General features: G+C 49.6%; 1 protein-coding gene across 1 annotated transcript; it reads right to left on the bottom strand.

Moving 5' to 3' along the window:
• Window positions 1-13,005: 13,005 nt before the first annotated feature.
• LOC119100690 (U3 small nucleolar RNA-associated protein 15 homolog) lies at window positions 13,006-20,765 on the bottom strand. Its single transcript, XM_037223767.1, is given in 10 exon segments — window positions 13,006-13,035; window positions 13,348-13,542; window positions 14,681-14,860; window positions 15,225-15,407; window positions 15,409-15,446; window positions 16,809-17,113; window positions 18,429-18,613; window positions 19,904-19,993; window positions 20,239-20,409; window positions 20,693-20,765. Coding segments are annotated over 9 exon segments (1,296 nt in total). The 5' UTR covers window positions 20,329-20,409; window positions 20,693-20,765.
• Window positions 20,766-23,998: the final 3,233 nt, after the last annotated feature.

The following is a 23,998-nucleotide window of genomic DNA, read 5'->3' as shown; positions in this document are numbered from 1 at the left end:
AAATCTTGCGAAAACGCCCAGTACCATGTGTAAATATCTTGGCTCCGAGGGCCATGCCCTCCCCTTCTGGCTCCACCCTTGCAAGCGTCCCAACAATTAATTGATCTGTTTTTAGTATGCAAGGAAATTTGTAAAATATGAGGACATGTAATTACTTATTGCTTTCACCTGTTCAAGTGATGTTATCTCTAATTCAAGTTGGTTTCATTGCGCCACTCAAACTTTATAACCTTAGACGCTTCGGGAATTGAAAGATATAAAACGCATGACGAATCTGCTTAACAATGATGCAGAACACACCGTCTGTCATTCAGGAGTAATACTTAATTCCAAGTGACTCCCGCCTGGTCGGCCAGCCACTGGCGAAATAACCCCTAAAAGCAATTTCGTTACTATTTTTGAGACTATAGAACGCTTAAGAATGAAATAAAAACGGTAAGGGCACACGGAACACATAACGGAGCACTTCTGCAATGTTCACCAAACTTGGCCGTCTCTATCCCAGCTAGAGAGGTTTAATTTTTTAGATTTTGACCTCAGATTGACGTCACCAGTGCAGCGACCGACTTTGAACTAACAAATATCCGCGGGCACAAAATGAATGCTTAAAAGGTACCTAAAGCATCCGTGGCTCCGCTCCGTTGTTGTTCTTTTTTTGCTAAGTCCCAGAAACATTAAAGGAAGTGTTCAATATTGGCATAGCGTTTGAACTGAAATAGCCATCTTTAAGATCATTCAGTGCAGTTGAGAGCCCTACCACTTCTAAGACCTAAACCCGTCTGGCTTTTGAGTGGGCTGTACGCGCGAAGATGCGCATATTTCCAGCCTATCTGAAAGTCAACCCAGGCCTCCATGATGCACTATAAGGTCACTTGTATTGTGCAATAAATTGGTCATGCATCGACTGCGGCCGCAAGTCCAGTCATTCATATCTGGCGTTTGCGAGCACGGTTTCCAGATATAACGGCCGCCAATATGCTCTCCATCAATGTTGTGCAACGCACTACGGCATGATGACACAATGACGTATTGAAGAGCATTTTACTAAGCCGAGAAATTGCGTTGTCTAGAGCAGCCTTTTTCACTTAAAAGTGTACCGATAGTTTTTAAATGATGCTTAATTCACCACGCTTGCTTCAATATCTCCAAACGTGTGGCACTCCGGACGGATGCGTCACTTTCGGCGCTCCCCAGGCGCCCTGGATAGGAATGGCTGTGGCCCGTGACAGCGGCGAGGCGACGTCAGAGGGCGGGACGGACCGTGCTGAGTAATGTGCGGCACGTTCGACTTTCGCCATTAACTTCTACCGCTGGCCTAGAACTTCAGGTTCAGGTGGTTGGAAGCCAGGGTTCACGCAGCATACACCGCTAAGTGTGACCTCTTATCCCAGAACTTCATTCATTCAAAAAAGGTTTGTACTAAGTCATTATTAAATAAACTTTTCTTCTTTCCCTTAGAAATACCTAATATAGTTATGGTTGCAGGCACGTGATGATGCAATACCCCTCCTGACACGGCCTTAAACTCTAGGCGCGGAGGACTTTGAATTGCTCGGCCAGTTCTGTAACCAGAATCGCCGAGCGGTCTTTAGGAGCACCAATTACATCGTACCAGCATTTGCATCAACATATGCAATCATGACATGGCGGAGACATAGGTGGAGAAACGTTTCAGAAGGTGAGGACCAGCTTAGGGCGTACTTCAGGAACTTTTTTGGAAAGCAAGCCCGATGACCGGGGGGGGGGGGGGGGGGCGTAGAGATGGAGGTTATTATCGCTCTTTATTCAAATGTCATGGTTGCTATGCTTGCTATGCATTTAGGGCTGTTCTCTTAATGCACAACCTTGCCTATTCGACCCATCTGTCATGTAGAAAAGAAGGCTATTCAGCTTCTCAAGATTATTCATTCATTTCAGCATTGTCCTTCCTGGAGAGGTGAAATCCCACGAGCGGGCAAGCATTTTAGGTCATTGAGGGAGCATATGCCTCCACAGCATAAATGCCAGAACACGGCCTGGACATAAGCGGGTGAGAATTTTGAAAGTGAATCTATGGCGCACAGTGCGACGCATTTTTCATGCACCTTCATTTTGCTGGCCGCTTTTCAAGAAATAAGACTTGCCGCGGCACGTATGGGGGAATCAAATTTGGAAGCTTGAAACTGTCAAATAAATTGAGTCAAAAGCCATAAAACTAGAGCGTCTCCATTAAACCAACCCACGGAATGGAAGCCAGTCTGTCATATATTACTTATTTGAGCCCTGCTCCTCTCCGCCGTCGGCGGCCACTACCCTGACCCGGTTGTCTCCCGCATGACTGAATGCGAACTGATGGTATGGCTGCTATGCTGCTGTACCAAATTTTTTATCTCGGATCTACGGAAATCAAGGGCATTGCGAACGTAGATTATAGATCGATATGTTTGATCTAAATTCGAAGATGAACATTTGATTGCAGATCGAAAGGTTAACAGGTGTATTGATATGGCCAAGGCACGGTACGCCGTACTGTGACTATAGTCCCCATGACCGGTCACGTACTCTAGTGCCGCTACCGGACTACCGACCTGCGCAGTGCGCACTGACGGCCAGATGGCGCAAACTGGACTTGACGGAGGCGAATCGCCGTCACCAAGATGTGGAATGGGGCCCAGTGTACGGCAGTGACGATCCCGAAGAGCCGTGGGACTATTCCCTGCAGTGACTCGTCCTATCGATGATGCTTTAGCACCGATGAGACGTTCAAAAGTGCGCAATCCTATAGCACCGCCTGTCACGGAAGCTACTAAAGACCTGATGGCCCGGCGGCGTGTCGCACTCCGTGATTATGACCGCGAGACGTATAAGGACCTAAACCGGCAGGTCAGGTCGGCAGTGCGTCGTGACACACGGGAGGAGATTGACAGGCGTGTACGGCCTATTGTCTCATCTAAGCAGCCAGCCAGGTCCACACCTGATGCGGACGCGGACGACATTAACCGGTACTTCGCCAGCATTGGTACCGGGACCGCCCGCCAGTTGGACTCCTCGGGGCCGGAGCTGGCGGTACGCCTGCCGCGCGTGGTCACCGGCCGGTTCCAGGTATCGCCCGTTACACAGGAGCAACTGCGATGCGTCATAGCCCGCACGCGTAACAGTACATCGTGCGATGCAGACGGGTTGTGTATCCGGTTTTTCAAACTGTGTACAGACGCTATTTGTCCCGCGATCGCCCATATTGTCAATTCCAGCATGATAGCCCATGTAGCCCCCGACTCGTGGAAGCTGACAATAGTACATCCTATCCAAAAGACGCCAAAATCCATTGATGTTCCAATTACAGGCCTATCTCAATTTTACCGACTATCGGTAAGGTTGCCGAACGTGTAGTTTACGAGCAGCTGTTTGCATATTTCACCTCTCATCACCTGTTCTGGTCTAGTCAACATGGTTTTAGATCAGATCACTCCACTGACACGGCGCTTCTCACGGTAACCGACAAAGTTTTTGAGGCCATGGGTTAAAGGGAAGTATCCTTGTTATGCATAATGGACTTATCGAAGTGCTTTGATGTCATTCCACACGATAGACCTCTAGAAAGTTCCAGCTGTACCACGTTGATGTACGTTGGTTGCGAGGTTACCTCCAAAACCCCTTCAGCCAGGGAGCTAGAATCGCTTTTGAACTAGGGTGGGAATGAAAAATTCCATCGCAAAAAGACCGTGAGGGAGTGAAGAAGTCAATTCACAAAAGATGGAACTTATGAGCTGGTGACTGATACTTCAGTAAATAAAGGCATATATTTCAAGTTGGCATGGGCGTAATGTCCGGAACCTGACAAAACTTTTTCGTTTTTTAGCATCTTAGGCCATTAAAGTGAAACAGAATACATTAACACGCGCTCGGGTGGAGGGGGGGGGGGGGCAAACTGACCATACCAAGGGTTTTTTCCCGAATGGTTTCTGAATGGCACGGCGTAGCCGCGCCAAATTTTGCGTAGCTGTAGAAAATTGCATAGCGGATCGCTTGGCATACAAAGTTTAGATGTGCCTTGTAAGGTTGCTGACCTATGACAGGTCAAAGTCAGCCCATGGTTTCAGCGAAGGCAATTTTTAGGGAATCGCTCAATCTGATGCAACAACGGAGTGTTTGATGAAGGCATACATATTTGAGATGCTTTCTTAGGCACTACAAATATTAAATGAGCACATTAAGTTGACCTAAGGTCAGGTATAAAGGTCAGGCCCAAGGTCAAAACCAACCTGATTATTTCTCTAGGGCTTGCTGTATGGGATAGTTTCTGGTGCTCATTTCCAATTTATGACAGCAAGAACCGCATCATACATCTCCAACTGACTTCTGAGAGGTCAGAACAGGCCATTGACCTAAGATGACCCGGGTCAAACTTCTTGTTTAGGAATCTACTGCCTAGCGTAATCTTTGTCGCTTATTCAAATGCTAAAACTCAGAGCAGTCCTGTATCATTTTGGTCACCATGACCTTCAAGGGCCAAACAAGGTCAATGACCTCAAATGGGCCTTGTGACCTTTTGCTTAGAGACAGTTGCCTAGATCTGGGGGCGCTCTGGAGACCAACCTGGAATCTAACCTTGTTTGACCTCATTAACCTGAAGGCTATGTCCTAGGAAGCTGAAACCTTAACCTAAGTGAGTTTACGTATAGGTCAAGACACCCTGTAAATTTGGTGTCTTAGCTTTCTTAGTTTCCTAAGCCTCAGAGGGGGGGGGGGGCAAATTGACCCCCATCCTCGCCCCCACCCGAGCGAAGGGTATCTAGCCGGCCAACCAGGGCGCGTGTTAAAGGATAGTAATTTCATGACAGCATTATGAGCGTAACAAATTATTAACACCACTAATTTGATTGCCGCACTTTTCAATTCCCTTCCACAGCACTTTAAAACCAAAACAAAGGAAAGGAATTCAACAACAAAATAACGACAGAAAATTCAACACGCATATAAAACACTCAAACAAAAAAAAAACCCTCGGACTCCTACACATCAGCCCATCTACCAAGTCAAACACAATAAACATACTTCTGGCTTCTGTCAAGATGGGGTCAGGAAACAAACATTTTGTCACCGTTTCTTACAAAATACCACTGCTTATTTCCATGAAAGTAGCCTATGCATAACCTAAAGAGGCTTTACATCATCTCATCCTGTATAACCTGTTTGTATCACAGCAGCAGTCGTGAGTTACTGATTCTTGCACAATTCCTATTCCCACTTGCCATGTACTTGACCAAACTTAACCTAACTTAGAGTAGCCTATATGATGAACACCATCTCAACTCACCATTCTGTTGACAGCAGCAATTGTGATAAAAACATGATACCTGTAAGCTAGTTTTTGGTTGGTTTCAACTTGCATTTTTGTTCATTTTATTCGTGTATGCTTGTTGATATCAGACAAAGTTGACAACACACAAATCAAAACACTTTAAATCACTTTGAACAACTTATTTTGATTGTCATGGTTAACCTATGTCAAGGGCAATAATTGGTATGCTCCACAAAACAATCTCTCTCTCTTTAAAAATACCGTAACTTTTAGATGGCCACGCCAGTATTGCTGCTCGCCTTTTCAGCTGCTGCAAATGCATTCATTTAGGCTTGTTTATTCATATTCAATGACAAAGTTTGAGATGTTGGCTTCCGATTTTTAATTGGAATTGTTTTATGACAAAACTCGATGGATTGAAACAGAAAATGACAACTCTGGTTAACAATCATGTGTTGAAAGTAGGTAAGGAAAGCAGTTACTTGGTCCAGAGGAGACTTACTGGCTTCTTCCTGCTCCCCCCACAACAAAAAGTCAGTAACTTTTGCTCGGTCTGCTGGCAGACAGAGTCATCCCACTCACCCCCAATATAATTATCAATCATGCCTACCAACCTACAAGATTAAAATGCGAAACAAGTAAGAGGGTGTGCAATGATAAATACCTCCAGAGGGCAGAATTTCGCCACCCAACACTTCTGTATTAGCTGCGTCAGGTCTGTCCCAAGGCTCTGTATGGCAGCAGTAGCATAACCTTGCCAGGTAGCCTGGTGAGTCAGACATTCGAAAGGCTTAGATTTATCATTATTGAGCACCGCCATGACCCAAAGGAAAACGGTTAACCGAGGGCTTAAAGGACGAAATGGCGGTAAAATAAGTTCCATGCTTCAAATTGTCTCCTTCATTACGTGTGGAATTGTTCACGATTGGGTGCATCTCAAACATATTTGGGCGACTGGCGAATTAATCCAATTTATGTAGGAAACACGTACAAGTTTGCAGTTGGAGCATCTTGCAAGAGAAATCGGTCAACTGGTTAAGCCGCAGATGGTACCTCTTAAGGCAATCGAAAGGAAAGAAGAATAAAGTGGTATCACGCTCGTATGATACCAAGAAAACAAAAGTAGCTAAATAAATATAAAGACTGGTACTTTCTCGCACATATTTTGTAATGAACTGATTTGACTTAAAATATGTTAATTCAAGTACTCAAATGGTGATATTCATCTTGTAAGTTTGATTTAGAAAACATTTCTTGAACTTTTCACTCCTGCATTTCGGGAGTGATTGCAATTTAGTGGTCAAGTTTCCTCGGGAAAAAAATGCGTGGAGTAAAATTCTCTACCAGGCCTTGCTGGTGTTTGCACCAGGCTCTGCTTTGTGGTATGGTGGTGAGACCAAAGAATAGGGATGCGTGAAAACCTTGTATTTGGCACACAGCTGCAGGTTGTGGTGCATTTGTAAACAAACCAAACTTAATGCGCGCGAGCGTTCTGGGGCCACTGGGATTCTTGGGCTTGGAGGTACCTGGCGCCCTTGCTCGTGCATACATAGACATGATTCAGATGTAGATGAGGCAGGGACATAGCCATAGGTGTCCAGGTGCTGTGGAGCATCGTTTATGCTTGATGGTTTCAAGTGAGCTCGGTTTTGGATGACATCTGAAAACCTCAGGAAAGGAAATAGGGGTTGGGATGTGCGATTAGACAATTGTCAGACAGGAGTGAAAAATTCACATGAAATATGGGGAAAAGAGCGATAAATTCCTCTTCATAGGGTGTTGCTTTACACCCAAAGTCGGCATTCTGAGACACTGCTTTCGGTAGGTTCTCGTCCAGAACCCAGGTGGCGCTTCCTCTTTGTCCGCGGCATTGCACAACCCGATCGGAGCCTACCAGGGCTCAGCGCTCGGCCCGCTCCTGTATAGGCATTTATGCTAATGATATGCCGCTGCATGCTCATGACGCATGTATTGTGCAGCACGCGGACGACACGCAGGTTTCAGTGAGTGGGAGGCCCGGTTGACATGGTTGCTGATCACATTCATGGAGCAACATCTTCACCTCTTGTTCAAATGGTTTGGCAAAACGGAATGAAAATTAACGCAACAAACACACAGCTCATAGTCCTCGGCACGCGTCAAATCTTCGGAACCTGCCACCGTCCAGCATCAAATTATGAGCGCCACGGTAGCCACCTCTCCTTCCCTTCGAAACTTTGGTGTTGTATTCTGACCAGTGCAATGACGTTTCCTGCGCACACTGATGACGTTGTGCGGCGATGCTTTACCTGGCGTTCTAATCGGCCCTCAGCCACAGCCGGCACAGATGACTCAGGCCTCACTCATTACTCCAGTTCAGGGTCTAGCCATCTCACTCATCCGTTACTGCGCCTGTGTGTACGGAACATGTAATGCTACTCAAAAATCACGACTGCAGAAGCTGCTGAACTTCGCAGCATGAGTCATCTCTGGGCGTCGGAAATATGATCATGTGAGCGATGTTTTACGAGATCTTCGAGGGGATGTCTGCTGGCAACATGTTCTTATATCATACACTGCCACTTCTGAAGTGTATCCTGGAAAGATCCCAGCCGGAGTCGCTGTCTGATCACCTTATTCGCAGACGCCATGTTCACTATCGAACAACGAGACAGGATAATATGTTACATGTGCCGGTGATCAGATCCAAATCGAGAAGGCGGCGTTTTATTTACTCCACCTTGACCGCCTACAACGCACTACCGCGGAATATTCACGAGCTGAGCCTTCCGCAATTCAAATATGAGTTGCGTAGCTATATCCTGCAGCGGCAGATCAATAACGGATAGCGATGCCTACTTCAAAGACTTAAGCGAATGTGAGAGAGTGCGTTTCTGCGCATGTGTGCCTGCCTGTGTACGTGTTTGCGCGAGCCTCCCTGACCACAGTGTTTTATTTCCATGACGCGGGCTCTGTAATAGCCACATTCTGAGTGGAGTAAGCTTATAACGTGTAATAGATAAATAAATAAGCCATGGTTGTCTGAAAATGTCCAACATGCATTCAGAATCGGTTTAGTGATACGAGTCATGTGACGTGGTTTCTTAACATGCGCGCTCGCAAATCTTGGCAACAAAATATCGACACCAGGCGTTGCAGTCTCCATAATTCGCGGAGCTGTAGCCCAGTGGTTTTAACTTTCAGCTGTGGCCCACCGGTGAATGAAAATGATAGCGCTTCTTACATAATCACCTTTAAACACCTTAATCCGTTTGTAATACAAGTTACGTGAAGTAATGTTGAGCATTCACACTCGTGAATCTTAGTAACAAAAACCTCGCCGCCAGGCTTGCAGTCTCCGTAGGCCGACAGGACTTGTGGCCCCACAATTAATGTTGAGCTGTGGCCAACGGGTGGACGAAAATGATGTTCAAAAAAAGTACTTTGAACACTTCATGACATCGAATCATGCATTTGATGCCAGTCTGGGCGTATATTCCACGTGTGCGATTTTTCGACTGATGATAAGAACGGATTGGCCCTGAAAGCACTGCGAAGCGGTACTGGAATTCGGTGGTGGAACTGGGAGGGTAAGGCAGAATATTTCTTTTTCGTGTTTCCGTAACTGTTAATATATTCCAGAAGACAGGTTAGCACGGCGCCCGCCGTCTGGTGGCACTTGCAGAGACCGAAGCCGTTCGGCTTTACGGAAGCTGCAACCTAGGTCATCGCTTGTCCTTTGCCTTCGAGGGTTGCGGGCGGGTATGCTCGAACCCTTTGATGTGATTTGTTTTACTAATTTCATTTTGAAAAATGAACGTTCTCCGGCAAAACAAGGAATGGCCTTGTTGGTTTTCTTTTTTAAACGCATTTCGACCCACTCCATTCAACAATAATGAGACCCCTGATTTCCTTCCGGGCAGGGGCCCCTTGAGTAGAACATCAGGGGCACATTACTGTCTACGGTCAATGACTGATAGGGCCATTCCGTCCCCGCACGAAATGTCTTTCTGGCTGTCAATCTTGCGACACGGGCGGGATCTCTTGGTCGACCTGAAGGCCATTAGAAGGATATATCATATCACACTGTTTTCCTCCATGACACAGGAGGCCTTCTGACACGCGCAGTTGGCCCCGGATCAGCACAGGAATCCTCATTGACGCAACATCCCTGGTCGCCGCAGGTGGTCCAATAATTGTCACACAGACCCGAATTCCACGTTTTTTGTGTTCTTCAGAGATATTGAAGACTCTCTGAACGTAAATTGCAGATGAAGTGGTGTCACAAATTTGCATGAACATGACTAAAACCCATGTTCGCCTCAAAATGTTCGAGATTCAATCACGACTGATTACTGATAAAAAGCTATGCAATGTGGTTTTGAACATGCTGTCTCGCAAGTCATAGTAACGACGACGAAAAAGATGGCGCATCTTGAGGAAGATGGTTTGATGAACTAGGTAAATCAGCATTTATGTTTAATGCACTGCAAAAGTAAGCTATACAGAACCATGATCTGAAAAGTGGAGGGGGCAGTTAACACTGCTACCCCCCCCCCATCTTGAAAAGTGGGGGGGCATGGTCCCGTGCCCCCCCCCCCCCCCCCCAGTTCCTTCACCCACAGCGAGAGGCGTTTATAAAGGCGCATCTTAGTGGAAATCCGCGCAAACAAATAGCTCTTCTTCTACCTGAAGGCTGCTGGGATAGGGGACTGTAGCTCCTTTACGAGGGTGGAGGGGGACGTGTCCTCCCCCCCATCCCCGGTGGTGCCGCCCCTCCCAGCGGCAGTCAATACTACTAATGCCACGCAACGGTGACGCCGTGAAGACCGATGACATCACCTGCGGAACTGATGGCCCAGCTGAGGTCAGGTCACCAGTGACGTCGTTGCTGTAGGCACGTAGGTGGATTGACTATTTTATCCTTCTACAAACGTCTTTCAAAGTCATTCCATGGAACTCACCGTCGCGTCTGAATCCATCACGCGTCCCTCCTGGCGGCGTTAATCATTAGAGCGACGTAGGCTCTCCTAACATCAAAAGTCAAGGTGACTCAAAAGACGGCGGATCGACGGAGGAGCGGCGCCTGGCAACAGCGTTGTCTTTCAGAATACCGATGACTTCAGCCCTTATCGTAAGACCAGGTCAATGAACTGTTGTACCACAAAGTGCGCGCGAGTCACCTTCTTTGGTTGAATGTATTCGCTCATCTAATATGCGTGCTGGCGGCGGGCCGGCCGAAGGAAACAGAGTTGTTGGTGTATAGACGTTGTCAGACACATTTGGCCATGCACACCAAGGGTTTGTTGTCAATGCATTCATGGCACCTTTTTATTTGATAATCATACGACAATTTCATAAACAAAGTTCCACATAGTGCCATTCCTGCGAATAATCCACGAAAAGCTTCAAAAATGGCTAGCTTTGAGCCTGGTTTAGATTCGGCAATTTCAATTGACGAAGCATTCCAAAACACACACACACGCGCGCGCGCGCACGCACGCATATATTACACACACACACACACACACACATATATATATATATATATATATATATATATATATATATATATATATGTTTGTGCGTGTGTATGAGAAAAACACATGGACTTTGCGTGGTCAATACCCACAATAAACAGGGCTACATGTCCCCCGTGGCTTTCGGGATCCGATCTTTGCCGATAGTCCACAGCGTGTTGCATTCCTTGATCGGTTTTTGAAAAAGGCAACACTGCGCAATTACTGGCGAACCTATCGGTCGGGAAGCTGGCGGATCTGTTTGGGAGGTGCGGCCGGCACCTATGTCCGCGGGCTCGTATGCATGAGTAATGCCAATTCGGGGGTGGGAATGGGTGGTGGATGAGAACATTAATACATTAATTTTTTCCCATTGGTTAAAGAGGAACAGGACGGTGCTGGTGATCAGCTGATCTTCTCGACAAATATTTTAGAACTCGACATTTATTCACTATGCATATCGATGATTAAGAAATTGAAAGGGAGGGCAGATGAAAGGGGGGGGGGGCAGATGCCCCCAGCGCTACCCTTGAATACCATCCCGCATTCGTCTACACCGTGTGGACAGTTTCCACGCCTTTCGCGTGCCTTGGTCGCTGAGATCCGACACCAGTTCTATGTATGGCATCGAAACGGGCGAGCCATGATCGTGTTACCAAGCGCACAAACGGGTACCCAGGGGTGTCACTTTTTCAAACCGGTTCGGAGGGCCCAGCGGTTAACCTGCTCTAACGTACCCCGGAAACGTGATCTCCCGCATTTGGCCAGTTATACCCGCGATCTCAATGCCATGGATAAAACATATATTAAAAAAGCGGCCTGCGGTCTAGTTTCCATTTGGAAGCTGCCCCCCCCCCCCCCTCTCCGATTGTAAAGCCCTGCGTGTACCCATTCTCCAAAGTTGTCTACATCAGCTTAGCCAAGAATTTCAGAGGTGTAATCAATGAATCGCCGATGTGCAGCTTCCGTTTCTAGACTGAAAAATGTCCAACCATGCCAATAAACTGGCCATCGTAATTAAAAGCGCCGCATATTGCAGTCCATTTCTTGTCCCAATGCAGGTCAATTGCGTGAAACATGCGAATAACTGCAGAATGTCCTAGCGTTTAAAGGAGTGGAAATGGAATAAATATGTTAGGCACCTACAGGGTAGCATACGGCACAAAATTAACGCGAACCTAAGGCGATATAGCCAGGTATTGTACCTAGTTGTGCCCACGTTCCAGGGAAATTTTCTGCATTCCGTTGGTCCAGTATTCCTTTTTGCTTGTGCTTACCAGGGAGGGGGCTCAGAGTAGCATGGGGGGCTAAGTCAGCATTGAGGGGAGAGGCTTGGGCCCCCCGTGTATAAAGCGGCACCACTGGAGTGACACTGCACATGTTGATCCACGCCCTTACTCTTACGATCGTCCGCTCTTGCTCATCAGTGTGTCCTGCATCACTGCTACGCTGGATAGAAATCTGGACCCAGTTTGGCGAACGTTCTCCAGCCTTTTGTAGGCCAAAATGTTAGAATTAATCCAATGCTTAAGTGGAGCCGTGGCTAAGTACTGCAGTATTGCAGAAAGTACTCTTAATTGGACGGCTTGCAGGGTAAAGACCGGACAGCTTATGCGCTACATCTTTTAAATGATTGAGCATCTCGTTTATGAAAACCACATTTGCATTCTTAACCACCGTTGCTTCCAATGGCTCGTCCCTTAACCAGATGCGGAAACAGGACTTGTCAGAGGGGAATACGCAAAATTGTGCCCCCCCCCCCCCTGCCGGATTTTGGGAGTCAGTCACATCCACGCGCGTGCCCCTCCACAGCCTTTGCACATCCATTATCCATAAATCTATCAGTCCCTCCGCTTCCGCACACCATTGACAGCAGCAGCCCTGAACTAAGCGCCGACATTCCTTTTCCATCCCGAACTCAGAACCATTTCGTGTCGCGTCCTCATGATAGCTTGGTTGCCGGCATCTTCCTCTGTATTACGGCCAATGTCAGTTCTCCATCCCACATCAGGGTTAAGTACTCGCTTCAGAGCCATTACTGTGTACATTGTAATAGTATGACACATGCTGGAAACTGCACGCGATGCGCTTTTCTATGCATCACATTTTTATTTCGCAAAAATTCCAACAGTGACTCACTAGCGGCTGTCGTCGTTGGCCAGGTCTTTGGCATGACGAGTCACATTCGACAGACGGAGGCGTCCGCTCGCCCGGCAGCCCCCCGTATCAACCCTTCTCCACACCGCTCGGCGCTCCCTGCCCGTCAGCTGGCGGCCGCGGGCGGGAGGCCCCGCCTCGATCGCTGCCTGCGGCGGCGACGCCGGCTCGGCCGCCGCCGCCAGCACCATGTCCAGGCCGCCCTGCAGCGCCAGAAGGCCGTCCAGGTAGGCGAGGTGCGCCTCGACGGCCGAGCGCAGCGCCTCCAGCGCCAGGTCGACGTCCGGGTCGCCGCGGCCGGCCGCGCTCGCCGTACACGTCGGCCAGCACGGCGGCCGCGTCCATCAGGACGGCCGTGAAGCGCGGCCGCGGCAGGTGGCGGCCGACGAAGCCACACAGCCGGCGCAGCGCTGCGCCCTGGCGGCCGGCCACGGCGGCCGGCAGCGCGCCGCGCCGCATCAGCTCCTGCAGCACGGCCACCGTCCGCTCCGGCTGGCGGCGCACCACCTCGCGCTCCAGCACGGCATCCAGCGCCCGCGAGAACTCGAAGCGCCGCAGGTGCAGGTCGTACTTGTCGAGCTGGATACGCAGCGGTGCCGCGGCCGCCTGCCGACGAACGGGTGCTGATGAGCTCCGCCCCGCGGCGGGGGGGGGGGGGGGGGTCACCAGGCGAAGGAGGCACGGCGCGATGAACAGTGGAGTCTGTACCGTAAACATGCACACGTGTCACCATGCATAGCCCTGATGATAATGCCAGGGCCACGTCAATGTCACGTCACGGGATCTACGCCACACTGGAAGTAGGTTCTAGTGTTGGAGACTTAACGTCGGCAGTCACTTGGCAGCGTCTTGCTAATGAAGGACGTCGTGTCGCGCACGCATTCAAAATAGTCCCCATGCGATCACGGCACGGCACGCGATGTGTAAGTCACAGCAATGCGCTACACGATGCAATGACAACCCGCTGCAAAGAGTAAAAATCACGAAACTGTCTTGTCATCAGACCTGCCCTCCAACCGTTTACCGAAACGCGGTCATAAAGCGTGTACTCTAATGGAGCGTGAAACTCTTTCTGAGCCCACAATCTGGCAAAACGCCTTGCTCGAAACAAATACTTCACCGATGGTTCACTTCAGGTACGTACATGCAACACAAACCTTAAATGATTACATCTTACGTGCCACACCAGCCTCAGATTGAAAAGGAACCACAAACAATTTTGTTCAAAATAGTCTGTGTTCTGATGCGGCTGACGTAAAATAGTTCTAAGCAATTTATGTAAATTTGGTATGCTTGCGGTTGTTTTCGCCCGAAATGATAGGGCCAGCAAAGCTTGCATAATCTCCATTTGGTTACGAGGGCAACAGATATTTGGGTGTCAAAAGGCTGACTTAAATGAAGTCAACCAAGATACGAGAGTATGATTCGACATCTTAATCCACATTCGAAGACGAAAATTTCGAAATACTGTTTTGGCGATCCGGCCCACTGAGCAGTAAATTGCTTCAGACAAATTCTTAATAACCACCTATTCTTCCACTTCTTGTCAGCACCTTCGCTTTAGCGCATTAAAATTGGACCCATAAAAAGCAAGGCGGCGTAGGCATGCACATACACACACACATATCAACAACGTGAACTTTCAGATGGCAATGATCATGTCTGTCCCACCCCGGACCATACCCTTCCCCCATGACCTGATGGCCCCTAGGCGCGCCGCGGATCGGCCGGCGGTCGCTCTCACCGCGCTCTCCTGCTCGGAGCGCGCCGGCTGGCTGATGGTGTCCTGGCGGTGCCGCAGCGCGCGCCGGCCCGGCCGTCCGGCCGGCACCGCCGCCGCCGCCGCCGGCGCCTCCTCCCGCCGCCGGTCCTCGATCGAGACCAGGCCGTCCGCCATGCCTACCACGATCTTGCTGTCGTCCAGCTGGGGGCGGCCGCAGAACGCGCCGGGGTCAGGTGCCGGGCGCACAGGCGGCTGGCCGGCAGTGCGCTCTTCGGCCCAGCTCGGGCTACCGAGCTCAACAACGCCAGCAAACGGACACGTTTCATAGGTATAAAGACCAACGTGAGCAGCGAGGGGAGCGCTCCAAACATTGAATGATCAATCCAGAAGAAGCTGGACACATACTCCAGGGCGGCTGCAAATACCGACAACGGGGTACGACTCCGACGTTTAAGTCTGCTTGATCCGCGCTCCGTCGGCGTGAGAAAGGAGTCTGGACACGACACGAGCCTAGCTACGAGACGATCCTGATCTGGCGGCGCCCGCGCGCGCGTCTGAGACTCACCCCGATCGCCAGACTGAGCACCGGCGACGGGTACTCGAGCGTGTGAACCAGCTGGTAGCTGGCCGTGTCGAACAGCTTGACGCGCCGGTCCAGCGAGCCGGAGGCCAGGCGGCGGCCGTCCGAGCACAGCGACAGACAGGTGGCCGTCTTGCTGTGGTGGCTGAGTCGGCTGAGCAGGCGCCCCGCCGGCCGCCAGGTCCCACACGCGTACCTCTGTGCCACCTGACGCGACGGAGGAGCGATAATGGTGACGTGACACGTGAACACAGCTCCAGGAAAACCGACCGAGGTGTACAGACAAGAGGTCACACACCCGCAGCTCCACAACACCTGACTCAGGTACACAGACACGGGGTCTCGCACCGGGGTCCACGGTTGCGAGGGTCTCGGGGTCTCGGGGTCTCGCTTCACTCACAGCTCCACAACACCTGGCTGAAGTGTACCGACACGAGTCTCACTCTCACAGCTCCACAACACCTGGCTGAAGTGTACCGACACGAGTCTCACTCTCACAGCTCAACAACACCTGGCTGAAGTGTACCGACACGAGTCTCACTCTCACAGCTCCACAACACCTGGCTGAAGTGTACCGACACGAGTCTCACTCTCACAGCTCCACAACACCCTGGCTGAAGTGTACCAACACAACTCTCACTCCCACAGCTCCACAACACCTGGCTGAAGTGTACCGACACAACTCTCACTCCCACAGCTCCATAACACCTGGCTGAAGTGTACCAACACAACTCTCACTCCCACAGCTCCACAACACCTGGCTGAAGTGTACCGACACGAGTCTCACTCTCACAGCTCCATAACACCTGGCTGAAGTGTACCAACACAACTCTCACTCCCACAGCTCCATAACACCTGGCTGAAGTGTACCGACACGAGTCTCACTCCCACAGCCCCATAACACCTGGCTGAGGTGCACAGACAACAGACACCTGGCCTCGCACTGACACCTTCATACCACCCTATCGAGGAGATACATTGGCAACAGGTCACGCACTCCCAAATCCGTACCAGACGGAGAAGATATTCCGTTAAGTCCCACACAAACGTCTCAGTAGCAACTGAAGAGGGAACGACATCGGCAGCACCTTCGTCCGGGTGACGGGCATCGGGTTCCACATACGCACCCTCGTGCCACTCGATGAAATGGGGATGGGCACTGATGTAACGCCATGTAACACACATACGCACACACGCATCTTTTCCTTCTTCCCCCCCCCCCCTGCCGGCACACGATATATATATATATATATATATATATATATATATATATATATATATATATATATATATGTTGCATCTAGGCAATGTCTTTGCACGGGGCTCACGGGTAACGAGTTACCATATCTTTTCTCTGATGCGATTGTCATCAGGGCCCGATTCTGCATGGAATTGCACAGGGATTCTCGTCTGACAATAGATCAGCTGAAACGGGTTAAGTGAAATCAAACGGAACAGACCGAATCCGAGCAGGCCAAGCGCAAGACCAGAGCCTAGCAACGTCCCTGCCCAAGCCTTGCCCAGCCGCGCGCTACACTACGCCATGCCGCCCGTGGCGACGTCTCTGACCTGCTGACACCACCAGGCCGCCCGAGGGGAAGACGAGCACGGCCTCGACCGGCGCGCCGTGCTCCATGACGGCCGTGCAGGCGGCGGCGCGCGCGTCCCACACGCGCACGGCGTGGTCGTAGCCGCCAGAGACGAGCGTGTCGGGCGCGGCCGGGCTGCACGTGCCGGCGCGCACGTAGTCGGTGTGGCCGCTCAGCGTCAGCAGGCGCGCCTCGCCGCCCACGTCCCAGAGCGCCACGCTCCGGTCATCCGAGAAGCTGGCCACGCGGAAGCCGTCGCCCGTGAAGGCGCACCGATGCACCGGCCTGGGGCGGGCGGGGCACGGCACGAGTCAGACAGGCGGCCGAGAGGCAGGCGGGAGGAGAGACAGGCCCGGAGAGGGACGGGCGCGGTGAGACGGGTACGGCGAGAGGCAGGCGCGGAAAGAGGCAGGACGAGAGGCAGGCACGGAAGAGGCAGAACGAGAGGCAGGCACGGAAAGTGACAGGGGGACGAGTGGCAGGTACGGAAAGAGGCAGGACGAGAGGCAGGCACGGAAAGTGACAGGGGGACGAGAGGCAGGTACGGAAAGAGGCAGGACGAGAGGCAGGCACGGAAAGATGCAGGGGGACGAGAGGCAGGGGAAGAGAGACAGGGGGAAGAGAGGTAGGCATGGAAAGAGGCAGGGGGACGAGAGGCAGGCACGGAAAGAGGCAGGGGGACGAGAGGCAGGCACGGAAAGAGGCAGGACGAGGGGCTAGCACGGAGAGAGGCAGGAGGACGAGAGACAGGCACGAGAAGAGGCAGGGGGACGGGGCAGGTACGGAAAGAGGCAGGATGATAGGCAGGCACGGGAAGAGGTAGGCGCAGCGAAAAGCAGGTACAGCGAGAGGCAGGCAAGGTGAAAGGTAGGCATGGCGCGAGTCAAGCACCGACCGGCAGCGCGGAGGCACCGCAGCGCGCGCGGCGGAGGCGAGCTCGCCAACCAGAGTCTCCCGACGGAAAGTCGGGCAGTCAGAATTTTATGTCATAGCACTTGCAAGGAGCATGTGCAGCACGGAGAAACGATTCGGAGTATAGCCAGTAGAATGCAGAGCAGAAATAATCATGGCAGCTCGCTGTGTTTGTCAGTTAAATATGGCACTGCACGCACTGTAAACGACGCTACCAAGCCCTCTTTTGTCCAACACCAGAAAGGCGTCTGAACGACGGTGATCGTGGGTCTGCGGACGCGCACCGGTGTTCGGCGGTCCACGATCTAATCGAGGCACGGAGTCGAGGCGGGGCACAACTGCGAAAGAGGCGAGGCACGACCGCAAACGAAACCTCGGCCAGCTGACTGGCTAACTCGGGTGCACCGATGTCATCTGGTAGTGACTCATACTCCCATCATAACCAACCAGTACGGGCAGTAGGCCTGCTCCCCAGCTGAAGGGTTTAAGGACAGCGCATTATCTGAATGCTTTCTTAGTAAAGCATGACCACGAGGCCATTTCTGACACAACAGCTACAACAGCAATGGCGAGATACCTAAATGTGTATATCCTCACTAAGGAACTCTTATAGAAAACGACCAAAGTCAAAACAAAAAAGGCGTTGTTGGGCGACTTTGCTGCACCGGTGTGGCCTCTCAAGTCATACCTGTCATGCCCCTTGAACTGTCGCAGCAGATGCTTGTTGTTGACGTCGAACACCCTAACGCTGGTGTCCTCGCTTCCCGCGCACAGCAAACGGCCATCCTTCCTGAACTTGCCGCCGAAGGCCGTCTTTGAGAACTTACTGAGGCCCTTAGACACATCATTGGAATCGCTGCTATAAATCTTAACCTGTAACAGGCAATGCTCTAGTTAGATACATGCAAAGATGCAACTATATGTGGTTGAGCAAAAACATCATGAAGCAATGTGATACATGCATTGCTGAAGACACCTGAAAATCCTGGCAAGGAATAAGCTGCATTATGAAAATAACCGAGCATTTGTTTACTTCCCTTGATCAGAATCCACATTTACAAGGTACTTTATAATACTATTAGCATACTAAAAGGCATGTCAAATGGAATGAGTCTTGGGGCATGTGAACTACAGTGATTTTAAGCTGTGGCATTCCCCCCCCCCCCCTCCCTAATTCCACATTTGTCATTGTGGTATATTGCTGGTGTGGCACTTGGCTGAAGGAATATATATATAAGATATGAAGATTGAAAAGGAGGAGGCAGCTACACTAATAAATGGATAGATTTCAAACTGTTGTGAAATGGGTATTATACAACAAATTATTGAGACCAAAGAGGCTTGATGATGTGTATACCAACACAAAGTGAGGTTATTTAACCTTTTTTATCCCAATCTGATCTGACTTTGAGCTTTATGTTCAACATCAACCAAAGGAAGTGTCAAGCCATGTCAAATGTCAACATAAAAAACCCACATTTATTTCATTTCATTTGACTTAACATTTCCTTTCTTTTGGCTGAGGTTAAACACCTAGGGGAAAGGTAAAAGTGACATTAGATGGGTTCAGTGAGGTCAACCAGCTCACATCACGTTCCTACACACCAATGGGTCACTATTGCAGCAAAGATTTGTTTGAGACCAATCTTGATGCAATGCTTTAAGGTGTTTTTTAACTACTGCTGTACCTCTCCTAACTATGTTCCCCTTTGCTCAAGAGGTACAGTAAGATGTTATCACCAACTTTAGTAGAATCAGCAAGGCATAGGAATGCTAATGGCTTTGTTTCTAGCATCCTAACATCAATGTCAATGTCTGTTTCTAAATGTCTTCCACAGCTCTTCAAAGTGGAAATGGCTTGAAGCTATGAAACTTCAAGCTCCTTTCCCAAATATAAAGCATCCATTAATTTGAATAACAAAATGTCACTGAACCTATTTTGAATTCAGAACCAAACTAGCCTTGATCACACATCTTTCTGGTGTTTTTCTGGGACACCCTGGTGTGCAGGTTATGTTATGATGTGTCACATGATTTAAAGAACAGCCACTGTTAATAGATCTATCTATATAAATGGTGTTTTTAGTCATGATGCACAAATATGCTGACAAATGAGCCACAGTGCATAATATAATAATACACTAACATTCCCTTAAATATTACCTTAGCAGAAGCTGTCACTGCAAAATATTCACCATCTGCAGAGAAGTCCACAAAGTCAGCTGATCCAAACTCCTGTATTGTGACTGGAAACTGAAACAGAAAAAGTCAAAATATGTAAGTACACAGTCTACTAACTTTAATCTTAACCATACTATAGCATTGTGATCTGAACAATGAATAATTCCAACTGGCATTAGGTTACTGTAAAAGTCACACAAGAGATTCATATCAAAGCAGAATGCAAAAACAAAGAACATTGCTTTAAGGCCTTCAAAACCTCTCTTAATGCAAACCACAGTTCAATAGTCATCTAATAACTAATGTATCTTGCTTACCTGAAAATTTTTCCAGTAGATATTGTCAGGTGTCAGTCCTGTCCCTTGTCTTGGATAAGCTTTGACTAATGTCTTCTTGAAGTCACCCATAATTTTGCACTAAATGAAGATCAGTTGTAGGATACACACTCAAATACGTAGCAGATGTCTGCCTCTTCACATGGTGCCCACCTGAAAGATAATAATAAATCATGACATGTTAATGATGGAATACTTATTACATACCTCAAAGTGCCTCATAATGATGCTGGCCAATCTGCATAGAAATGGTATTCAAGTGCAGAATGTACGACTACCTGGGCTACGGTCGCTAAGGCAAAATTCACGCGTATACATAGCTAATGTAAATCACCTGTTTTCTGGAGGACGAGTCATGGCTATCATGTCAGTCAGTGTAAATTACTGACAGACCAAATCATCGTGTATGCTACGTAAATGTGAAACCACTACTCACGGTATATAGCCCCGCTCACGACCCCACACCCGACCACGTGCCCACCCACAGCCTACCGCTTTTCGTGGCTTAGCGCGCATCGGTCGCATGGTTGTAGTACAACTTATCGCGTGATATTTAATTCACAGTTTGCCCACCAGGGTATATCAGTTCTCTAATTCGCAGACGTGATCTCTGAGGTCTTGGGTATAAGTGAGTAGCTGTGTTCATTAACAAGACCTAAACTGGACAGGGACGCAACTTACCCCAAAGCAGCAAAATACCGATTTCTTCCTAGATTTAGCCTATTTTTATATAAACTCTAAGGGGTTTGACCCCCCACCAACTAAATAGAAAACTACACCCCTGCTCGAGGATTGTTTTCTCCTCAATTGGAAGTAGCTTTTGTGTAGTAGCCGGACCAGAAACTGCTCTCACGCCGTTTAAGTGCACCACAAAGCTGTGCCTGCAGGTTGCGCGATTCGGAGGGTTAGCCCGCTCGACAGTTAACCGCAGTTAGCAATGCTGACTGCAATGTTAATTGCTGGCATCGTTGACATTATCTCACTCAATACCAGATACCAGCGGCACCCGCGATTTTGGCAAGTGTTTCACCCGCCACGGTGCGGGACTCGCTTACCACCGCGGTGGGCATTGTACACACAAGCGGGAAGGAGCTAGGGCAGCCCCTGCGCGTGACGCAGGCCCGGTCGCACCGGGGCACCAGGTTGCGCCGACACGACAGGGTGGTTGGTTCGGAAACCTGTCGCCAGGCGGCCGTCATCCGGCTTGGCTGCACCGGCACTGGAGCCGCAACGGGACCGTTTGGTTGCGGGGGCAGGCGTACTAGGCATCCTAGGTGCCGCAGCCGAGCTATGCACAGGCGTGAGGAAGCAAACGTCCCATTCCGGGGCGAGCACGAGGATGGGACGTGGTAAACAGCCACTTGGGGTACTCCCTGCCATGGCCTCTCTGGGAAAGGGTCTTGTGGACGGGCTAAAAGGAGGTGGGGACTCCACTATGTGGTGGGACTATGTGTTGCACACCGAAATTTGGCTTGTATGCAATATGAGCTTGGTATCGGTTCATTAGCCAAGCTACATTCTAAGGTGAGCGTTTATGTCTAAGCAGCTGGAACAAGTGGGCAATAATCTGAACCGCGATGCATAGATGTGGCCAAATGGTGCAATGTGATATTGTGCAGGTAACTGCTAACTTGGCGCACTGGCCAACGGCGCGAGGACTTCACAAACGCTGAACCGATCTTTTCCGGGCTTGCCACACATGCCTTGTGGCGAGCAGAGCAAGCATCCAATAATCTGAACCACGATGCATTGATGTGGCCAGTTGTTCCAACGGGACGTTTCGCGGTAATGGAAAGCTTGACGCGCTGGCCAACGGCGCGATAACTTAACATTTAGAGAGTCACGACATCAGGGAGCCCCCTTTATTCGTACGCGGGGCGTTTAACCAAGCGCACACGATGTCAATTGGGGGAGGAAGGATTCTCCGTCGGTAATGTAAATCGCGCACCGACTGACGTGACCTTTCTTGTGTAATCACGCCTCGATGACACATTGCTCACTGCCGAAAGACTGTCCGTAGTGTGATAGCCTGTATATGGCATCCCGGGAAACAATGCTCGTGTCGAGTCGGGGGGGGGGGGGGGGGGGGGGGGTGGGGGAGGACTGTGTGCTTTCGATACCATGGTTTATGGTTATATGGATACCATGGTTCGATACCATGATATGGTTTAGAGCTTAAAACGGCAGGGTATATACACACATTATATAATTGTGTTTACACTATCTGCTGGTGATAGAAATCGATCTACAGACATGTTATGTTAGGTTCAATTACCCCTTTAAAGAGCATTACCAACTGCTGCCGGTCCGCTGTAGAGCGATGGCCAGGATACATCGGCCTGGGAAAAATACTTATAATCTCGCGAAGATCGTGACTGTGAGCCGGCGATAGCGCTGGTATGCCGGTTAACATTATATTCGGTCGACCTTCCGACAGCATCTCCCCCAGTGCTGGCCGCCGTCCGTACAGGCGATTTGCAAAGTTCCGGCGCCCAATTCGGAATTGGTTTAGTTGTGTTCGGCGGGTGCAGCCAGGTGCGCGCGATACCATTGAGCGAACACTATAAGCCGGTAATATAAATCACTCATAGGCAGACATGACGTTTTTTTGTTCAAATCACCAAGTCACCAGCGCAATGCTGACTGCGGCCATCATGTCCGCATCGTGGTGGCAAGAATATGGCAGCCCAGAATCTTTAACTTAATTAACCTTTAATCGCGCATTCGCACGCGGGGTGCCACTACGTTTATTCGAGAGCGCTGGTCTGGGGCAATCAGCTCCCAGTGCACTATACATTTCCGATTGGGGAATCCATTGCATTTGGTCGCTTAGCCTACAGTGTCTCACTATCTTGGCGGGATGGCCAGAGCTGCAATCTGCAAAGTTACGGCGTCCAATTAAAAATATTATTATCAGTGCTCGGCAGGTGCCATTACGTACAAACTATATGATTGTCGATGTATTCTCTGCTAGCTATGTAAATCACATATCAGTCAGCAAAACCTTTTTTAAATCACGCCTTGACGGTGCAATGATAACTGCGAACGGCTTACGCGTAGCGTGATGTTCAGAATGCGGTGGCACGGACACAACTTCTAAGTGAGCGCAAAAAGGTGCGCTGTGTTCCTTCGATAGCGTCATTATAAAGACTTCAGCCGTGAGAAGAAAATACACTTGTCTGCTCAACAAATTTATTTTGTTCCGTCAACCCCCTCCCCCTTCAGCAGTGTCTGAATCTCTCTCAGGGCTGGAAGACGTGCTCCCGGCACCGTTCTGCGAGGATCACGGCTCCAATTTGAATTAATTTTAGACTTGCGTGGCTGGTACGACCGTAGGCAACCGATGTCACTGTCGAGGCACTATCGACCCGCAACATAAATCGCTCATCGGTTGACAAAACACGATTTTGCTTCAAATCATCGTTTGACGACGCATTGCTGACTGCGGTCAGCCTACCCAGTCATTCAATAGCGTTTGTAAAGTGCCATCAGCTTCCAGTGCAACACACTTGTCAACTGAACCCTCGCTCTGACTCGCCGTTTTTCATAACGCGTACTGAAAGGGGGTCGATGCGACCTACTGGCGTTTCCAAATCAGTGAAGATATATTTTAGCTAATCATACCAGTGGCTTGGTCTCAACGATATGTTATATGTACTTATTAATAAAAGTGAAATAGATAAATCAGATAATCTTTTGGTATGTTTCTAGGTCAATAATTGCCCCTATTACGTCACATTTT

This window comes from Pollicipes pollicipes, unplaced genomic scaffold (assembly GCF_011947565.3).
Source record: "Pollicipes pollicipes isolate AB1234 unplaced genomic scaffold, Ppol_2.1 Scaffold_4881;HRSCAF=5763_pilon_pilon_pilon, whole genome shotgun sequence".
Lineage (NCBI taxonomy): Eukaryota > Metazoa > Arthropoda > Thecostraca > Pollicipedomorpha > Pollicipedidae > Pollicipes > Pollicipes pollicipes.
The sequence above is the reverse complement of the archived record's forward strand: the minus strand, read 5'-3'. Positions and strand labels throughout refer to the sequence as shown.